At 36.8% G+C, this 22,320-nt stretch overlaps 1 protein-coding gene across 1 annotated transcript in view; it reads left to right on the top strand.

Moving 5' to 3' along the window:
- LOC102044953 (dynein heavy chain 5, axonemal-like) overlaps nucleotides 1–22,320 on the top strand; it is a 148,159-nt gene that overhangs the window by 55,211 nt on the left and 70,628 nt on the right. Inside the window, 9 exon segments of the mRNA XM_014306347.2 lie at nucleotides 1,186–1,373; nucleotides 2,569–2,763; nucleotides 8,575–8,709; nucleotides 9,726–9,915; nucleotides 12,310–12,527; nucleotides 13,427–13,738; nucleotides 18,731–18,820; nucleotides 18,905–19,141; nucleotides 19,634–19,801. Coding sequence (XP_014161822.2) covers nucleotides 1,186–1,373; nucleotides 2,569–2,763; nucleotides 8,575–8,709; nucleotides 9,726–9,915; nucleotides 12,310–12,527; nucleotides 13,427–13,738; nucleotides 18,731–18,820; nucleotides 18,905–19,141; nucleotides 19,634–19,801 — 1,733 coding nt within the window.

Below are 22,320 nucleotides of genomic sequence, written 5' to 3'. Positions count from 1 at the left end.
AAAGGCAAGAGAAGGAAAAAAATCAAAAGAAAACAAGACAAAGTGAAAGAATATGTCTTCATAGTATTGTTATTGATTTTTGAATACTTTCTCTTGAACTATCTAAAGCTCTTAAGGAATCAACTTTACACATAAACCACCCATAGATATCTTTTACCAGTGCTATAGGCATTGCCATATAAAGTATGGGGATTCAGGGGAGCTCTGGGCATGATTATTCAACATTGCAAACACAAATGCCTTTTCTTGGACATGTGCCCTGTTTCTGCATTTAGTACTGCTTTCAAACTGCTTAAGCCAAGCTGAGCTCCACCACTCAGGGGAGTGAATTAAACTCCACTTCTGAACAGTTCTAGGTATGGGCCCAGGCAATTGGAAATAGTAGTCCAGTGTGGTCTTTGGGAAGAGAGGGATGGCATCCATGAAGATCCTGCATACACTTACTAGCCTTTGTCTCTTGTGAAAGGGGTGTGAAAGAGCAGGGGATTATGTAGCTTTCCCACTACTGCTCTGGAAAGCTGCCACTCCTATTTCAATCCTGTTAGCATGATATAGAAGAAGGAGTACTTGACTCTCCCAAAAGCCATTAATTTCATAATGTTTGTGGGTACTACTGTCTGTCCAGAACACTATGGCCTGTTCCAAGTAACAGTTCTAAGTGTAATATCAGATTCTTTCCTCCATCTTGAACAGTAAGATGTTAATCTCCAGTAATTTTTAACCTATGAATTAATTGTTATAAAATGCTACAATGCTTCTTTTAGAAATGTAGTGGTCTCTATTTGGTTTTGTGCTTTTCATTTAGGTAGGTGTTTCTCAAGTCCATCTTTGACAACTTCATCCCCTGCATAGATGAGTTTCCATGCTATCTGCACATTTGTGCTACTATATGGCACTATATACAGCATTAATTAACACTTTCTGCCTAATGCTTGCTGTAGAAGTCTAGGATTCTTTGTAAAGAAGTTTATGTATCTTTCATTCAAGGAGTGATACTGTTTCTGAGTGTCATGAATGCACAGCCCAACTTATTTTGAGTTTTTACTTCTCATTCTATTCTGTGTTCATGTTCTCCACTCTTCTTGTGTTACACTGAGTAGTATAGAACATGTTCTATTTTGTATATAAATTACTCTTGCTTGATCTGCTATTTTAGGAGAATATTTCTCTTTTTGCTTTTCTCAGGTTTAGCTCAGTCGGGTGCGTGGGGTTGCTTTGATGAATTTAACCGCATCGAACTCCCAGTTTTATCAGTGGCAGCTCAGCAGATATATATTGTACTTCAGTGTAAGAAAAAGAAGAAACTTAAGTTCACTTTCACTGATGGTGACGTCGTTGACATGGACAGAGAATTTGGTATATTTCTCACTATGGTATGTCTGTAAACACATGTAAATGGCATCATTGTGAAAAATCTTTTCTGTTCCATTTCCCATTGAAATTTCCCTGTTGAAACATTGGGACTGTCTGTTAGAAAATAGTTAATGAAACTTGAACAATAATTTAGTAAAATAATTATGATACAATTTTCTCTTGTTCATATTTTTAACTGGATCTTAGGACTTGAGGTATGCATTTATCATTAACTATGTATTTTAAGGACTTTTTTAGTTGAGTATTTGACAGATTGAAATTAAACTTAACCCCACTTATTTTTAGTCAAAGTCTGCCAAAATAAAACAGAATTGGCCACTTCAAGGACTACTGTAGCTGGTCTAGTCAGTATTTTACCACCTGTGAATAAGTTTTTGACCTCAATCCTGGAAGACAGCATGAGGGAAACCACCCTCACTCTGATTCACTGGCCTCCTGAAGATTTATCTTTGGTGCCTGTGGACTGCTTCTAGCAGTGCATGAGGCAAAGCAGCAGGAAAGTATAAGAATACCTTAAAATCATCTTTGTATCTCTCTCTCCATAGCTACCTACATACCCACTCAAAATGGAAGCCTTTGTCTTTATTTTAGTGGGTCCTAGCTTTGAAAAAGTGTTAATGTTATCACCGTAGTTTGAAAAAGAGGGCAAATAAGTTCCATAGAAAGGCCAGGTGGAAGACAGGAAAGAGCTGAAAGAGATGAAAGAAGTTATCACTGCACAGCTAGTGACTACAGTTGTCACAACTGAGCCATGCAGTACTCATATGAATGACTTAGACATCTTCAGAGAAAGGTCAGATCCATTAGTTTAAATTAGACTCGGTAATGGCTTGCACTGCTTGACTGGCTTTGCGCTGAAATGGTCTGGGAATGCTCACAGGGGACAGTAGCCTCCAACACTGGAGCACTGTCAAGACTCTGAGGAAGTAACCATTTAAAAGAGCTGCAGCAACATCTGTAAGTGGCTGTCTTTGTCTTTTAATCTTGGACATCTCCAAATAACGTGTGATACCCCATACTTCATGAACTGCAGTATTGAGGCAACTGTGCACTGATGTGTCATTGTGACATGCTCATGCTACCCTTCGTAATCTCGCATGTGCTCCTGCATTTGCTGAATGGTTACCAGGAAAGATGAAACTTCCTACCCTGCCATCATTATGTACTGTGTGGGTTTATAAATTGCATTTTCAGAACCCTGGCTATGCAGGACGACAGGAACTTCCTGAAAATCTGAAGATTCAGTTTCGCACGGTTGCCATGATGGTGCCTGACCGTAGCATTATTATGCGAGTCAAGCTGGCAAGTGCTGGTTTCCGAGACAACCAAATCCTCAGTCAAAAATTCTATACACTCTACAAACTCTGTGAAGAGCAGTTATCTAAACAGGTAAAATAAATATTTGTTCAACTGTAAGCTGTCACTGGAAGGATATGGAGATAATGTACTTTCATAAAATATGTAATTATTATTACACTCATGGGCCTATACATTTTTTAGGGTTTTCAGTTTCAGGTTCCAGAAACAGTATCTGAAATGATCATGTTGTTTTTATTTTTCACAGTAAATTGAGTAGTATGGGAAGTTTGATTTGTGATTCTTAAACAGAGTGCAGTTACTGGAGAAGTTATGAGGAACGGTGTATATTGCTGTGCTGAATTTGCAGAGGGCACATTTTTCAATGTCTTCACTTATGAAGGCCAGGTCTATTTCAGAGGCAGTGTAAGAGTTGTAAATAACTACAGAGCACCTACAAGGCTCTATCTTTCTGAGTGCTACTAGAAAGAGAATACTGCTGTTGCATTTGGGATGGGGTGTTTAAAAGTAGAAACAAATTTGGTTCTTTCCTTTTGAATGCCCTGTGCTGGCTTTTGAATGTCCTGCCCACTAGAGACTCTCAATGAGAATTCATACGTACAGTAGATAAATTGTGGCTCAAATGCCTGCTTTGGTTGGATAGTGATGAACCGGCTCTAATTGACTATACTGTACTTCTATATACTACTATACTATAATATACTACTCTATTAGACTACTATAATTTCAGTTCTGTACCATATATTTATTAGTGCCTGGCCTTTGTAAAACTAAGTTTTCCTATTGCCTCAGTTTGTGGGGTCATTTTTTGTCCAGGACATGATTCTTTCCTTCAGTGTGAAAAAGGTGTGTAAGCAGGCATCAGAAATTTGACCTTCTACCTCTGCAAAAGTGCTTTGCTTGTTTTGTGTTGTCACAGCTGCTGGAACTGGTTCACCCTTGGACAGTGTACTTAAGAATTTAATGCACACACACAAACAAAACCTAACTGTACAAAACTTATTTTAGCTATCTTAAGGGTGCACAATATTTTATACACAATCATTACTGCATCTGCATAGAGAGTGTAGAGTTTCTCTGTGTAGTTTGGTCATTTCTTCAGCAGAAATTGCCCTCTGGAACCTCTGAGATAAGGAGATTCTCCATTTATCATGTTAGTCAACATACTGAAGCATATAAGTAAGCCTTATCAGTTGGCCTAGGGATCATAGGAACCACCTGGGGGACTCTGAAACTGTCTGAGATTCCCACTGGGAAAACTATTGTGCCAATTATTCAAATGCTTTGTTGTGAAGGCAGGTAGCTCAATCACCTTGTCTCAGATCAGTCCTTTGCCTCATGTATGCTGATGCTAGCAAGGGAGATCCTTGATATTTATGAAAATTAATGGCCAAGTGCTCTGGGGGTGCACATAGGCCCAGCCCTTATATTCAGCTACATCACAATTTTATGTCTGCATCTTAGGCTTGTATCTCTCTCATAACTGAAATTCCATAGTTCTTGCTAAGTAAGCCATGATGTCTGTGGGATATAGTCTTCCATGCATATTTATAATTTCTTCAGGACCTCCTAACATTTCTACAGTATCCATCAGAGAAGCCTGCTTACAGTGAACTTTCTTCTAACCATTTCTTCTAACCATTTACCATTATATCATGTATAATATCATGGGTCACTACACTCGGTAGCATGAGCCAGGAAGCATGGCTTTCTGCAAGCCCATGGTAATATGCTAGTTTGTCCTGCCTGTGCCTGTGAGCAGCCCTTTGAGCAGTCCTGCTCTTGTCTAAATCCATTCTATACAGTCATAAAATCAGAGGAAAATGGATCTTTTTCTCTGGAGGTGAACAGGTGCTATACCTCTTCTCAAAGTGAGATCTGCTAGAGCAGGTGTCTCAGCACCGTGTCTAGCTGAGCTTTGAATGTCTCCAAGGATAAACAAACACTGCACAGCCTCTTTGGTCAAGCTGTTGAAATGTCTGACCACCTTGTCTAGGTACCATTTTGTGTGTGAAGATGTTAGCAGAGACAATGTTGAAATCTCCTGGAATGGCTCTGCCCTGCTGTGTTGCCCTTCCAGCAGATATTGGGCTGTGTCAAGACCCCAGTGAGGATCAGGGTTTGCAAAGATGAGGCTAATTCCAGTTGTTGAAAGGAAAATTCATCAGCTTCTTCCTTATCAGGATGTCTACAGCAGACATCTACCACAATGTTGTTGAGCCCTCTAATTCTAACACAACTTCTCTTAACTGGCTCATTAGCCATCCTAAGGGAAAGTGTTCCCACTCTTTCACTTTTAAGGGAAATTTCCCATCTCTCCATCCTGTCTTGTCCTTCCTAAAGAGCCTGTATCCATCCATTGTGCCTATGCCCCCACATTTCCTTGTTTGACTGTAACCCTGTACCTGCACACAGAGCTGTAAGTTTTCCTTTTTGTTGTCATGTTGCATGCCTTGGCAAACAGGCACTTCATATTAGCACCTCCTTCTGCTGTGAGAGCTTCTGTCACAACGCTGTTCTCTTCACCTGTCCTTATCTGTACACATGCACTTGAGAAGGGTCACTTTTCACACTGTTCCACCATCCTTAACATCTCTCTTGTCCACCACAGCCTGGATCTTTTGCTTCTCAGCTGGGTCCACCACTTCCTCCCTTGAACGTGTGTTATTGTAGTAGTAATGAAATAATTTGAAACACTTGCTGAAGTTCCTTGTGAAGTTTGTTGTAGGTTGGGGAATACATCTAATGCAATATGTGATTATAGATAGAGAGATCTAATGATTTAATCAGATTAGTTATGGGAGTCTCGTGAACTGAACATGTTTCTTAGAGTACAGTGGGACATAAATTGCTTCTGTGTAGTCAGAAAACTAAAACTGTAAAGTAAAGTACAGACATTCTTTATTAGAGGCGTATTCGATTAGACATTAGGAAGAAATTCTTGACTTGTAAAGGGTAGTGAGACACTAGAACAGGTTTCTTGGAGAGTTTCTGGACTCCCCATCTCTGGAAGTCTTCCAGGCCAGGTTGGGTGGGATTCTGAGTAACCTGGTCTAATGGAAGGTGTCCCTGCCCATGGCAGGGAGGTTGCAACTAGATGATCTTTATGGTCACTTCCAGCTCAAACCATTCTGTGTCTCTATAATTTGTATTAATCTTTCCCGGTGGAACTTATTTATTCAAATTTTTAATGGTAAATTTGAAATTTCAAGTTAAGTAATGCTGGATTTTCCAGGTAGTTGACTGGAAAGATCAGGGTCACATAAAGAACGCATGCAATAGGAAATGGCAGAACATTGCTTGTTTTCAGCAAATGCAGTATATTAACATAAGGAAATAAAGCAAACAAGCATTCACCAGCTGAACCTACCCCATAGAAAATCTAAAGGAATGTGCCAGAAGAAATACATGAAGTCCTCTAGACATCTTAAATACACAAATGCAGACTCTGTAGAAAGAGGAACCCTGACTCACAAGTAGCCAAAGGCACCCTGACTGACTGTCATCTCCTTCAATAAAGAAAAACAATAAACAGTAAAGTAAAAGAATAGTCCTTAGCGAATGTAGGAAGCCCAAGGTGTCCACAAACCTGTGAAAGAGTTATTCTGACAGAGCTCCAAAGATGAATTACTTCACTTTGTTATGGGACTTCTTGCCTAGAACCTCCTTCTACAAAGCCTCATACAGCTTAGGGAAAAACAGAAACTGAAAAGAAAAACCTAACAAATCTTGAAAGCAAATGAGGTGATAGTCCCTTTTTGAGAATCATCTCTTTAAGGTGCTTTCATATGGAGCAAACCACTGCAATCCCTTTTTTTTCCTTTTCTACATGGAGCAAACTCTGCTTCTAGTAATGAGACAGTTTTATTTCATATTTTGAATTCTTTCTTACAAGAGCATCAGCTATACCACTGCAGTCCATTTTGCTCAGGCACAGTCTTTAAAGATTGCTGTTAAAAGATGTAGCAAAGAAATAACTCATAATTCACATTTGCCAATAAATCCTAGCTCTTCTGTGCCATTCCCAGAAAAACAAAGCAGTTGTAAAACTAGAAAACATATTAAGGTAAATAAAGGATGGTCACCTTGAACCACCCATCATATAGGTCAGTTGGAATGTACTAGAAGTTCTGTCTTTAAAAGTAATTTAAGCTTATTTTAAATTTTTGGGTAGGTATGAAAGTATTTCTTATATTTAATGAAGTCATCACTTCTATAGGATCACAGACTTGTGTAAGTTGGAAGGGACCTCTAGAGGTCACCTTGTCCAACTTCTTGCTTAGCACAGTACAGCAGGTTGCTAAGGCCCCTTCTGAGTTTTGAATATCTCCAAGGATGGAGATATTCAACCTCTCTGGGTACCTTTTCTGTTTGGCCACTCTTATTGTGAAGAGTCTTTTCATTATGCAAACCATTGCAATTTCCCCTGTTGAAGATTTTGACACTGCCTCCTTTCCTCTCACACAGTCGACACTTGCTGAACTAATTCCAGTATGTCAATGATGGTCATCTAGCATGGAGAAAAAGAAATATATCAGTCCTTGTCATGATTCTGGGAATTTCACTAGGACATGCTATTTACTAAATGATGATGAAGTCAGGTGATGTCTGAGTTCATCAATATCACACTAGGTTGTTAATCTTTTTGTGTTAGTGTTTCCATCTGCAAATAAGATTTCCTGGCAATATGTGGCTGTATATTCATACCTAAATTTTTCAACTGGTAACAACTTGGCATCTGATTGAAAAATAGAAAATGAGGCAGGGCAGAGCCTTGAGGAATCATCCATCTACCTTTCTGGAGGAAAAATAATTCTTAATTAAATAATTTACTATTAATGTTTGTCAATGTTCTTAACATTTTCTATTGATGGATAGGTTGCAGTTTCCCAGGCAACCAACAGGATCCAAAGTTTCATTTTTGTTATGGTAACAGTTTTCTATAAAAGTTAACTTGAATCCCCCTTGCATTAGTTAAGCAAATTATTTGTTTTCCTTTCTCTTCCTCCTGTCTTCCTCTTTGCTGATATCTTTTGCATGTTGAAGACTTTTATCATCACTCATCCTAAATATTCACTCTTCCTACTTTTGCAGTGGATTTTGTAATACTTTTTCCTGAAACAATATGTTTTCCAGTCAAGGAATCGCTTGGTTTTTTCCTTTTCAAATTTCTGTTCTATAGGGTTCATTGCCAAATGTGGAATCCAGCTTTTGGTCACAGTATAGAAGTGTCAACTACAATGGAAATGTATTTTCAATTGTCCTAAAAAGGACATTTGTATTTTGATTGCCCACCAAAATTGCAGAAAAGTCACTGGGGAGCTTGTGACATCAATCCAATGTCAGATATTTTTCTGCAAAGCTTTGTGCACCTGAATTGTTTCTAAGCTCAAAGAAGAAGAGTTGTTACTCTTTATTAGTGCAGTTGGTTATTACCATCTTTACTATTTTGCACACTTTATTTAGTTGCATCACAGATAATGTACTGAATTTCTCTTGGTAATTTTGAACTCTAGCTGTGATCTAGTTCACCAGTTTGGTATCATCTGCAAGCCTAATCAATAAGTTATTTCTTTCTGAAAATTCTGGAATTTACACAGTATATTGTTCCAATTTGTCAGCCTGGGAAATAAGGATGAGCTCTGTATCATCAGAAAGTACACTTTCTGGTATGGCCATACCACACTCGAAAATATCTTCAGAATTTGATAAAAACAAAACTGGAAATATATTTGAAAAGACGAGGAGCTGTGAATTTAATATTATTGAGAAGTTCTATAACATTCATTTATTTAGTGAATTTAATTTTCAGTCCTCTCTTGTTTTTTTGTTTTGATCTATGTGATCTTTATAGTTCTGATTTTGTTTGTGCTTTATTTCAAGGTTCACTATGACTTTGGGCTTAGAAATATCCTGTCTGTTTTAAGAACACTTGGAGCAGTGAAAAGATCTAGTCCCCAAGAGCCAGAGAAAACTGTTGTGATGAGAGTTCTGCGGGACATGAACCTCTCCAAACTGGTACTGTAACACTGATGGCTTTGCCCAATAGAGTATTTTGTTTGCATTTTAAGGGTCTTTATTATGCACTTTGAAAAGCTATTTTTCTTCACCAGTTGGATACATTATTTTGCAGTTTTTAATATTATTTATAAGTGAGTTGAGAATCAGAATACAGTTACTGTGTGAGCACAATTTGTCTTTTAAAGGGAAGAAAACACATCATGAGCTTTAGCTGAAAAAATCTTTGGAAATACCATGAGATCCTAGGGGATCTACCTGGTCCTCTAATTGCCTCTTGTTTTTAATTCTTTTTACCCTAAGGAGAGAAAGGAAGAATACATTATATTAACTTTTAATAATGTCACCAAAGATCTTTCTTAATCCAGAATTTCAATTTATACATTTCTTGGGAGTCTGTTGCCTTTTCTGAATAACATAAGAATTGCAGTAATTGAGGTAATTGGAAGCAGCTAATACCTACTTGTATAGTGTAACATATTTGGATAATGCTATTTAAAGTATTCATCTTTCTTTTTATTGCTGTAGTTAAAAGGTTATAGCATGTCTAGACTCTATGTATTTACCTTGGGAACCACTTTTGTGATGGAACCAGTGACTCTGTTTCTGATGTTAATCTCTTCATTGTGTTGGTACACGCGTTCAAACCTATAGCAACGCTTCAGTGATTTACAGAAGGAAAAAATCATAAAAATTCTAAGACAAAATATGATGGGAATAAATCTTGCTGACTTATGTAACAAATGAAGAAATATGTCTCTGTATACATTGAAGAAAACTGTATTAAGTTGTTGATATTTTTATCAGACTAAAGTATTTAATTTAGAAATTACTACTTGTGATTTCCTTGTATGAAACTCACTTCATAAAACTGATGGATAATTATAATATTTGCTTTGAAAGATGTAAGATTTTTGCTGCCATCTTTTAAATAGTTTATCTTGAAGATTATTTACAACTATAATAATAATTTCAATAAATAAATAATGTGTTTCCCCCTACTTTGTCCTTGACAGGTGGATGAAGATGAACCTTTATTTATGAGTCTCATTAATGACCTATTCCCTGGAATTACTCTGGATAAATCTGGGTATCCTGAACTACAGTCAGCCATCCAAAAACAGACAGAGGAAGCAGGGCTTATTAGTCATCCACCATGGATACTTAAACTTATTCAGCTGTATGAAACTCAACGAGTCCGACATGGTTAGCATGCTAAACAAGGTTTTGAGACTGCATTGTATTTGAGACTACATTATATTATCTGCCACTAGAATGCAGACTAATTTAATGAAAAATGTTTTAAAAAATTAACATATAATTTTTAAAGCCTATGTGGGTATTTTGCTTAGGAAACTGTAATGACTTTTTTTTTGGTGTGCAATCCTGTGTTATGTTACATTTTATGGGGAGTATGAGTGTGGCCTTTGGTGATTGAAATTTCTATAGAGCAAGTTAAATATATTCATTCAAATCCAGAAACAGCAATTTTGTTCAGTGTTCTGAAAACCATTCAGAGTTCAGTCATGAAGCTTGAGTTTAATGTTACTGTGAAATTATAATGTTGAGAAGACTACCAAAAATAATTTCTCCGACCTTTATTTTGATAGATTCTACCACGCATGCGATACAATTCCAAGTGTTTCTTTGTGATCGATTCTTGCCATTTATATTGAGGAGAAATAAGCTTTCCTCCTGCAGGATCAGGGGAGTTAGACAAGATGGACTCCAGAGGTCCCTTCCAATTTCAACCATTCTTTGATTCTGTGAAAATGCATTTTTACAGTGCAGAAAAAGCCATTGAGTAAACCTAGGAAGAGAATCATAGACAGTAGTAAATCCAGGTTTACAATTCATAGCTCAGTGGGAAAAAAGAATACCCCTACTTTAAAATATCCCCCATATCCTTAACTTCTAACCAATGATTTTTTAGTATAATAAGGGGAAAATATTAAGGAAATGTAACTAAAGCAGCAAAGATTTATGAGAATATCATCCTTCTTATTCTCCCTTTTCTTGTCATAATAAAAGAATAGTCAGCTTAAACTAATGAAATAAATGAAAGGAAATACTCATCCACATACCAGAGTCTGAGTCCTTAAGGCCTTTTAATTCAGATCCCCGAACTTTTAATTCAGATCATTGGTTAGATCGAAGAACTGATTAGTGCTGTGCAGACTTACTAATTTACATCCAGATTTCTGGATGCAGTGTTGCATAACAGCTATTTCTATATAGGAACCATGGAAGTTTTAATGTTTTTAGTTATGATTAAATCTGTCTCTTTTTAAAAGAAGCTGTTTGATCTGTGAGACACTACAGCTCCTCAGTTCCTCAAAAATCTTCAGGATCCACCATGACATTCTGTTTGGATGCCTCTTCTCTACACACATTCCTACGATTCCCAGATCGTGCAGCTCCAATTGTCCAAACAGTTGAATGCTCAAGCCAAAAGTTTTTTGACTTTATATAACAAAAGTTACTGCACTGAAGGAAAAAGCTTTCCTGACTTCCACTTGTCCTACTCATGAACTTGAATTCATGGAGGGGTCACCATGGAATTTAAAATAATGAGGAGAAATATGGCTGTATGTGCACACACACACACAAATCCAGTGCATGGATCTTGAAATCTGTTTGGCATAACAATTTTGGTTGAAATATCACTGAAACCAGCAGAAAAGCAATTTGGTTAACACTGAAGAGTTTATATTAGATTTCCCCATATGTAACATATGGCATGAGTAGGGATTTTCTGAGTCCTCAGGTTGTTTCAGGGAACACCCAGCACCCTTTAGTTTTAGAGGAAACATCACACAATTTGCATGGCACTGGCTTAGTTTTATTATTTGGGTTTGTGATTGTTCCATACTTTTGTTGAAGAAATTTTCAAAACCATCTAAGGGATATATTGTCCAGTTGCCTTTAGGACTAATAGGAGTTATCTAAGTCCTTTAAATTACATTGGAAGTCTCAATTTGAATGTCCCATCTGATTTTGGACAGATTCTGGACCTATTGAATGAAAACATAACTAAAGACCAGCAGTAGGCTCAATTTATTGTTGAAGACACAATTTATTTTTCTTTGATAACATGTATACACTGATGAACTAAGTGTGGTTGCTCTTAACTGGTTTTATGAAAGAAAGATCTATTAAATGCCAGCATGGGTAGATACAGGTACATTATTTTGATACTTTTGCTTCAGAAAGATGCACTTGATTTTCTATATCTCTGAAGGTACTCATTCTCATTAGATACATTTAGAAATTTCTGGATTTTTTGCCACTATCCATGTCAATGTCATTGCATGAGAACATCAAAAGGCAGTTGTGTTATCCCATTAGAAGAAAGAAAAGAATTGCCTGAGGGAGGATGCAGACCCACATAAGCTTGCCTATCATAATAGAGAGACATTTAGAGAGGCCTTTAAATCATAGTTTCAAATTCTGTTTCAATCAACATTAAGTGGAGTGAGAAACATTGTTTTGTATTGGCTTTTGATAAAAATAAAGCAAGGATCGTTGATGCAATGAACCATTAAATGGTAGCATGACACATTGACATTTCATTTTAAACCATCTTTATATTGTTTTAAGGTATGATGACTCTAGGTCCAACTGGTTCAGGAAAGACAAAATGCATTCATATTTTGATGAAAGCAATGACAGATTGTGGTGCTCCTCATAAAGAGATGAGAATGAACCCAAAGGCAATCACAGCTTCCCAGATGTTCGGTACCCTTGATGTTGCTACAAATGACTGGACAGATGGTATTTTCTCTACATTATGGAGAAAAACTTTAAAGGCAAAGAAGGTAATGGATGCTGTATCATGACAGACGTTTAATACTGTTTCCATAAGGTGTCATTACCTGTCATTTATCTGAAAGGTCTTCCATTATAAAATCAAACGGGAACATGCAGTGTTAATTTTGCTTTGTGTCTGATGAGCTCAATGTGCACAAGAGTCAGAATTATATACGTATCCCAGATAGCACTAGGTTTCCCAAGCATTTCAGCTTCCAGAATTAATTTAGAAAAGATTTTAAGCGGTTTGCTTCCTTCTGTAAGCAGTCCAAACACAAAAACAAGGTATGTTCATGTTTTGATGTGAGGGCAGAAAAGTCTTTTCTCCTGTCTGGTTTCAAGTCATTGACACTTTATTTCACTAGTTGTATCAGAATGTAGGGCTTTGATAAGAAACTGATGTAGGCATTTCCCAATTCTCTTATCAAACCTGCAGATCATGTTTCATGAAATCATAATTATACTCACATCTACTGAACAGCCACCCAGTTCTGGCTTGGCAAATCAGACACTTTTCATGAAATACTTGGGTAACATCCTACAAGGACTGACTTTGTGCCTGTGTCTATGATTGCATTTAATGGGATATGTTTTTATCCATCTTGCTGGATGCTGAGTTGGCTGATGTACTTTTGTAGAAGCAAGATACAACTTCCTGCTCAGTACAGCACAAATTAATTTTTGTTGCTATTTCTTAATATCTTTTTTAGTGTGACACAAGATAACAAAAGAAGAATCAAAATCACTGCGAAAGTTACAAAAATTGCATTTTTATATTGCTTTTTTCCTGAGCACCAAATTATGACATTATTTATGTCTAAGAGTACATTTTCTGATATTACATGAATGTGTATTTTTGGTCAAGGTAGGTAGAGTTGAATGTGTGTGTCTCTCCTTTTTTTTTAAGGGTGAGCATATCTGGATAGTTTTGGATGGACCTGTTGATGCAATATGGATTGAAAATCTGAACTCTGTTCTGGATGATAATAAGACCCTTACTTTGGCCAATGGGGATCGCATTCCGATGTCCCCCAACTGCAAAATTATTTTTGAACCTCACAACATTGACAATGCTTCCCCTGCAACAGTTTCTCGTAATGGGATGGTCTTCATGAGTTCTTCAGTGTTAGACTGGAAGCCTATTTTAAGGGCTTGGCTGCAGACACTGCCAATCACATACTCCAATGTCCTATGGAATTGCTTTAATGCTGTATTTCAGGTACTTAATTAACTATTTCAGAAAAAAATTTGCATTTTTTATTTTTTTTTTAATGAAGCATTGTTCCTTCCCAAGTACTCTTTCAATTATTTAAATTTCTTTTTTTATGTATTAAGCTAAAGATGAAGGGTTAAAAAATGAGAGAAAATTATCTATCATTAATAAATGACTGAAGATATAACAGACGAATAATCTGAATGTTTTGTTTTGTCTGCGTACAAGAGTTGGCAATGAATTGTTAAACCTGTGATTATTTTATATTGTTTGTTGGCAAAACAGATACTCTTTTTGCTTGTAATTTTAATACTGCAATTTTAATTATTGTTAGGATACACAAAGGAAGTGGGTAAAGTTCTTATTTTGTTTTAAATATAAAGAAGAAAATTCAGAAAGAAATTGAGCTAGAAAGAAATCGTTGCACTCTGGTGCAATAGGAATGCATTTGATGCATTATTATTATTTTTAAAAAAACATTCTATAATTAATCCAGGATAGTTTTGTGCTCTGAAGCTCTGAGTATAGTTGTCTCTTCTGATTTTATTATCCATGTTTCTGTTCCAATGGAAATTTTTGAAACTGCATCACTTTGATACATTTTTGGACTAAATTGTGTTCAATCGGTAGATTGAACACAATTTAGTCAAAGGATCCTAATTGCTTTTCCCCCTCTGTTTGGCTTACCTTACTGAATCATTAGAAACATTCCAGCAATATGATGGATGGTTGCACTCAATAGTAGGTATAAAAGCATAATCTCAGTAGTTTACTTCCATCATATTGAAATATTTATTTTTGCTTTTGAATGTTTTTAAAGAAATAGTTATGTCTTTGCAACCTTTCAGTGTTATCTTCTGATTTCCTCAATATCTGTAAAATAAATGCAACTTCCAACATACCTTGGTTTTCCATCAGCTTGCTCCTGCCTGTTTACTCATGTAATTGGTGTTGGATTTCACAGGGGTTTCTCCTGTAATATTTTTCATTGCTCTTGCATTTTAAAAATGCAGGTTTTAATGAAATTTGAGTGGCATTTCAGAAATATTTTTATAGATGATGGTAAAAGCAATGATTGATATAGTATTAGAATGCCCTGAAAATTAACAAATATCTTTTAAGATTCTACTTTTCATTTCAGTGCACATTTACTTTAAAACTAATGTTTAACAAGCCGTTCATTTTGTTCTACCTCCAAAACTTAATGGTATGACATAGTATTTACTGCAGCAGCAAGAGAAACAATTCTGATAATGAGTTTTAAAATATGCTTCCAAAGTAATGTATTGTATATGTGGGTCAATTTACTGCTTCTTTGCCACAATTCTATTTATATTTTATGCTACAACTTGCTCTGAAAACATAACAACAACACTTAAAATGCCCAAGCCTGAAGCAATAACAATAAAGTCCAGAAAAATATGTATTTTATTAGATTAAGAAATGAAAATGCAGTGAAATATGAAGTTAGTTCAGTGCTGAAGGCTGCATTTACAGCTATCAAAATGTAAATGAAAGCTGTCATGCTGGCAGTTTTCTTTCACTTTTAATGTGCTGTCTTTGCTTCTCAAATAATAGAGGCAATAAAAGTGATTTTACAGATGAGAGCAACACTACTGTTGTGTTCACATGGCTCTTTTTATAGTTATTGTTTTCTGCCACATTTAAAAAAGGATAAAAATTCAAAAAGAAAATTTTTGAAATAAGATTCATCAACAATGGTAGTCAAACCCCAGATATAGACCTTGGTGGATTTAATGCTAGTATTAAGGAAAACATGGATATAAACATCTTACAAAGATCTGATTTTTCAAAGAACATGAAGATTAGAGTATAAATGGAAATATAGTAACCAAGGAGACTCAGACTTAAGCAGACATATAGAGACTTTCTGAATTTAATCTAAACTCAACTAAAATAGATGTAAAATAGATGTAAGACAAAAGCTATAATAATTCCAATTTGCTTACAAAACACTCTTGTTATTTGTCACTGAAAGTCTTCATGTTGGATAAAGTAATTTTCAATAAAGGTGCAACAGGTAGCAGTAATGGAGGAGGAAAGAGCAGAAAATAATAATTGTGAATCAGTGGAAAGGATGTATCTATTCTTTTAATGTATATTATAAACGTCACTGTAAGTCACCATTTTTTATGCATTAAAAAAAACTAACAAATCAAAATACGAAAGAAAAAAAGTCCAAAACCAAAACCAAACCCCTAAACCCAACCTTATTTCAATTTAAGATGATCTTAGAACGCCTTCTATTTCCATAGGATTTTGTTTAGAACAATGATTGAGGGGTTGGACTTTCTCCCTCCCTTTCCCAATTCTTTCTTCTCAGCAGCACTTCCTGCTTTGCAGTAATTTCAAATAAACTCTCATCCCTAAAAAACATCTCTCTTAAATTTAGAATCTCCACTGCCAATTCCTGGTCTGTGAATGATGCTGCTACCTGTACGCAACGGAATTGCTTAGCTGATGGAAATAATTATCTGAGACAGTTTCAAAGAACTGAAATAATTAAAATAGTTACCCAAGTGGTGTTATTGAGATTGTCTGCAAAGTGTGAAATTCAAACCAGTGATGGTTGTTAAGTGAATAACATAAGTTTCAGCATGTCCAGGTATTGTTTAAATGAAAAAAAACAAGTAGTAGCAACTTAATTTTCAGATATGACTAATTTTCTTCCTCCACATTAAATCTCACACTAATCCAATTTGTGTAAAGGCTGCTACTGTGCCTGGAGCATAGAGCTGAATATATAATCCAAAGATTTTCTTACCTTTAATATTTAAATGCTGATGTTAAAGTTAATATTACAAGTCTTAATAACTTTCTATTACTGAGTTGTTCTTTGGCTTGTCTAAACCCTTTGAATATGTTACCAACTTCCTGTCCTGAGAAGTGTTCTGTAGTCCAGTGAGTTCTATAGTGATTGTACTCTGTGCAAAAGGATTATTCTTTCATATAAACTTTTAGCATCTGACTTCATTTTTCAGCCTCCTTGTAAGGGATAGCAAATTGCTGATCCAAATTCTTAAAAATTTGTGTGTATTTGTCATGACCCAACTCATTTTTCCCGTCCCCCTGTCCAAACAATTGATGTAAATTTCTGTGTTAATCTTGCATCCTTTTTTCAGCCATGTATTTTTTAAAAGAATTGTAGTAGTAATAAAATACAAGCATATATGGAACTGATTTTTTCCCCATAAACTCAAAGAAAAAGAAGACATTAAAAAACCCTTCATAAACTACAGAATTCTCATTGGAATCATAAGTACCATAAAACTAGTTCTGGTGAAAATTGGGCTCTTGATAGTACAGAATACTTTGACGCATGAAATATCTTTATTCTGTGTGTTTCAAATCAATTATTAAACAATTTACAGTGCCCTATGAGACATCTGGTCTATTTTACAGATGAAGAAGCTGAATCTCAGTGATATTTAACTCCAAATTCTAAAAGTGTTAGATTTGAATTTCCCACAGTGCTAGTGGGCACTCTCCTGTGGCACCCATACACCCTCAGTTACTCAGCTGAGTACCCCCTGTACCGCTGGGGATGGACCAGGCATTTTTGAGGGAAAGCCACAAAAAGGCAGCAGAGATGGAGGCACTTGTGCTAGTCAGCAAGAAATAACAAAAGAAGCAACCTGATAGAGTGGGTGACATCCCTTCCCATAGTGGGGTGAAGGAAGAAGATGACCTCTAAGGTTCCTTGCAGCCCTACCTATTCCATGATTCTGTGTATGCCCACACTCAGGTTGTCTTAGACCACTTATCTATAAGCCCTACTCTAGATTAAGGTGCCTAAGTGAGTTTTTGATCGCCAGATATATTTTTGGGTGTGTGTGTTACCTAGTATTCTAGTGGGATGGAACTCAGAAGGATGGGTAAAAATATTGATTCATTCTCTGTGACAATAAATGTCAGCGTAGGGCACTTGGAGAACTTCCGTGACAAAAATTAAACTGAGAAGTGAAACAAAGCTGGTGAGCATGTGGGTAAACAGCTCAGTGATTTTTTAAAAAGTGTCTAAGTAAATTGTTTATGTCTTTGGGTGATTGAATGTTTTCTTTGTCTTGGCTTTCTCCCTGACAGGACATGACATCTACAAATGGAATTCCTCCAAAATTACTATCTCTCATAGTATCTCTGTTGTACTTTCACTTCCCAGAATGAGTGGGTGGTGTTGATTTCCAAAGATTAAGAGGGCAAATAGAACCCACAGGGAGAGTATTATATTACAGATTGTTGAATGAAGGTGGAAGTAGGTTATAATTTACATCAGTCTGTACTATTAGATGGCAATTGATATTTTAAAATTTTGCTCTGCGAATCTCAGAGAGGATTTTACATCAATTTGAAACTTTGCTCAAGATGTTGCAAAACACTTGGTAAAGGCAGACATGGTAGCCAACACTATGAAGAAACCTGAGAAAAGTCCAACTTCTATTAAAATCAATTAAAAAATTCTTTTTGGACCTTGCCAGGATTCTACAAGAAAATGAGAGTATTGATTTCAAGAGGGACTGGTACATTATGGTGCAGTCAGAACAGATGAGACAGATAGAAATTTATAGTGGTAAGCTTGTGCATTATATATATATATAAGTATCATCAATGCTTTTATCTTCCTCCCACAAAAATATCAGTGGTAGATTAAAATCTCTAGTGGAGAGCACAAATGGCAGGCAGATCCCTGAAGTAACTGAACAGCATTCTTCAAATTGCTCTTCAGGAAATTACTCTGTGGAGCTTATACGAGTAGCTCTGCTGACTCTGGTACATCAAAGTTATTTTTCTAATATGCTATTGTTAGAAAAAAATCATGGTCAAAGTCTGAATATTTATAAGCCCAGAAATGGAGAAAGATGTTGTTTGGAAATAAAGTTTAGAATATATTTCAAAATAAAGAGTTGATCTCATCTAAGAATAAATCATACCATTGAAACTAGTAAAGAGAATCTTTAAATAATGTTTTTTTCTTCCCAGGATGTGATCGATTTTGTTTTCTCTGCTGTGACACCCAAAATGTCGATTTTAGAATGCATGTACATCAAGCAAGCTATTGACCTCCTGCAGGTAGATATGGCATCTGTTTTGCTCTCTCTGATTCTGTGATTTGCTCTAGGAGGGCAGCAGTTCCATATTGCATCCCCTTTGCAGGGTTTGCTGTCTGGCCGAGACGAGAAGCAGCTCAGCGAGGAGCATATTGCTCGCTTGTTTGTTTTCGCTGTGATGTGGTCAGCTGGAGCCCTTCTGGAGCCAGATGACAAGCTGAAAATGGAGCTGTTCCTACGGAAGCACTCTGCAGTGAAAGAGCTTCCAGCTGTGGATGGAGAGGAAACCATCTTTGAATTTGTTATCAATGCCTGTGGACAGTGGGAGCACTGGTCAAAGAAGGTTTGTATGCTGCAACATGCTTTCTTAATGTGTATACAAGATGTATTTGGTAAGAGACATTTTATTTCCAACCCTACATAATTTGGTTAGGACAATTAACCCTACCAAATTCTCAGGAGCTTCTTTTTTTGAGTGATACTTTTCCCCATAAATATATTCAGCAAAGAATGGAAACATGCATTTGAAATAGTTTTGGAAGTGAAACAGAAATTGTCTTAACTGTATACTGTCTATCACCTTACTCTTTATGAAATTTCAGCAAGGAAAAGCTTTTATCAGGCACTGGCGGAATGAAAATATCCTGCTAGTCTAACACCCTTTTAGAAAAGCATGACAAGATACTGATTGATTACGAAAAGATATTTGGCTTTCAGGAAGAAAAGTTTTGCTGATGTAAATTTTATAAAGTGCATTTGATTTTGTGTTCTGATGCAAAGTGATTGTGTGGGCAGGTAGGAATTCTCAAACTTTTTGCATGTCTTTCTTATGCAGGTCCCTGAATATATTTATCCTAAAGATTCAGTACCAGAATATACTTCCATTCTAGTTCCAAACATAGACAGTGTCCGAACAGACTTTCTAATGCACACTATCATGAGGCAAGGAAAAGCTGTTTTGCTAATTGGGGAACAAGGAACAGCAAAAACTGTTATGATTAAGGTAAGGGGAACAGGAAAACATATGTAATATATTAGTACAATAACATTGCAATAGTTGATATTGGCACAAATGTTAAGCTGAAGTTAAGGATAGTTTGATTTTTCTTCAGGGTACATACTAGCATTCCTACTGAGGCATTTTGCCAGTGCTCACATGGACTACAAGCAAAAAACCCCAAGTCTCCACCCTTTAGTATAAAGGTTTCTTTTAAACTTTGCTAACTATGGCCACAAGGTCAGATAATAAACCCTCTTTCCTATGCTTTCTTTTCTTTTGAGTAGTCTAATGGAAGATTTCACTAAGAAAATGTTGATTCTTGGAGGATTTTTTATTTTCCTGTGCTTTGTCGGTGGTGCCATGTGTGAACTGATCTTTTGTACACCCTTGTTGCACAGCCTTTCTTCAAAAGCCAAACAGAAGAGAGAAAAAGAACTTCCTTCTTTAGTAAGGATGGTTTTCAGAGGGTAAATTTACTGTCTGTTATCTGCTCTCTCAATTTCTTCACTGAAAAGGACATATTCTTTCTCTAGAAGAAAATAACAGGATTGCTATTTAATTAACAAATACATGCTTTCTGTATTATAAAATGGTTCAAGTTAATCATATGACACAAAAAATTTAATAACTTAATACAGAAAGGCAATAATCAAAAGGCTGAACAAACCCAGATGTCATATCAAACTTGGCATCCCTTATTTAAAAAATGGAAGCACAGTGTTTTTCAGCAGGGTTTCTGCATTTTTCAGGGGAATGTGTGGATTCTTTGATCAGAGAGAGGTAGCTAAATAAAAGTGGTCTACTGTTGGGACAGCTAAATTAGTTATACAGGCAACTGTACCTCCACTGGAGGATTTGCAGAGCTCTTGGAATGGAAAATAGCTGAAAAACACCAGCCTAAATTGACCTTTGGCTTTCTTAAAATCTGGAGCCATTTTGTGTGCCCTGGCCATGTGCTCTCTGAGCCCTGACAGAGACAGAGTTGTACCTGTGCCAGCAGCCATTTATGCTATTTTTTCAGCATAGCTGTCGATGCCAACAGCCATGGCGGTGTCATGCCAGCTTCTGCTTCTGGCACCAGCTGAGAACTATTTTAGCAGAGTGAAGAGGCGGGGTCTGGGTGGTGGTCTTGATATTCCGCATCCTGGATTTTGTCCAGATACTGGCAACCTCCAGCCTTCAGCTGCCATTCCTGTCCCTAAAAATAATTGAAACTGATTCTTGGGAGTTGTTTACGCTGAGTCTATGCTATAGAGCAGAGTAGCAGATATTTGATCTCATGTAAGGTTAGGAGTGAGTGTTAACTGCCTTCACAACTGTTCCCCTTCTGCTTTCGTCTTCTGTAGAATTTTGTTTTACTACACCTTGTGGAAATTTCCAGATATAAACAGTTGATTGAACGAAAAAGTAAAAGAGTCTTAATATAGAATATTTCAGGGAGTAATCTGAATTAATCTGAATAATTTTTGGTGTTGAGTAAAGCATCAGTATGAAACAAAATAAAGAATTTGAAACAGAATGGTAATTTAAGACCTTTATTCTCTGTATTATCAATTCATGAATTGCAAAAGGTTTTGAAAAGTAATATTAAAATGGTAAAGGATAGTTTAGAAAATTCTATGACATTTTAACTGACAAAAATAATCCTATTCAATACCCTCTTTCTGTACTGTGCAATATTACTGTTACCATGCAAACATTCTTTCAGAATGCAAACATTCTGCAATGCCATAATGATAAAACACAAATGTGTTTTTTGAATGGTTGAGAATTCATAGTTGCAGTTTTTGGCCTCATCCAGCTGCAAGACCCTTACCCAACTGCTGATTGCCTCCCCTTTCTCCACAACACAGGGCTGGAGGTAAATACAAGTAGATCCTCAACTCAACAATTACTGCCATGGGAAAAACATTTGACTTGGGGAACATTTTAAAAATTTATTTCTAATTAAAACCAGAATTGGATGGTGAAAAACAAATACTGAAAACACCCTCTTCTCACCCCTCTCTTCTCAGGCTCACCTTTAGTCCCTCATCCCCAACTCCTCTACCTCCTCCCTCGCCAGCAGTGCAGGGGGATGAGAAATGGGGGCTGTGGTCACTTGATAACAGCTCCACTCTGCCTCTCCCCTCCTTATGTTGCTCCCCCTCCTACATGGACACAGTTCTTACCAGGGCTGCAGATCTTCATGAACTGTTCCACCATGGAGTTCTTCATGGTGTGAGAAGTCCTGCCAGCAAACCTGCTCCAGCGCAGGCTTCTCTTTTCATAGGTCTGCAAGTCCTGCAGAAGCTCCAGCATGGGCTTCCCATGGGGACACACCCTCCTCTGGGCATCCATCTACTCCAGTGTGAGGTCCTCCATGGGCTGTAGGTTGATCTCTGTTCCACTGTGAACCTCCATGGAATGCAGGGGGACAACCTGCTTCACCATGGTCTGCATCACAGGCTGCAGGGGAATCTGTGCTGGAGCACCTCCTGCCCTTCTTTCTGCTCTCACTTTGGTGCCTGCAGGGCTGACTT

This window comes from Geospiza fortis, unplaced genomic scaffold (assembly GCF_000277835.1).
Source record: "Geospiza fortis unplaced genomic scaffold, GeoFor_1.0 scaffold206, whole genome shotgun sequence".
NCBI lineage: Eukaryota > Metazoa > Chordata > Aves > Passeriformes > Thraupidae > Geospiza > Geospiza fortis.
This window is presented reverse-complemented; position numbering and strand designations above follow the sequence as displayed.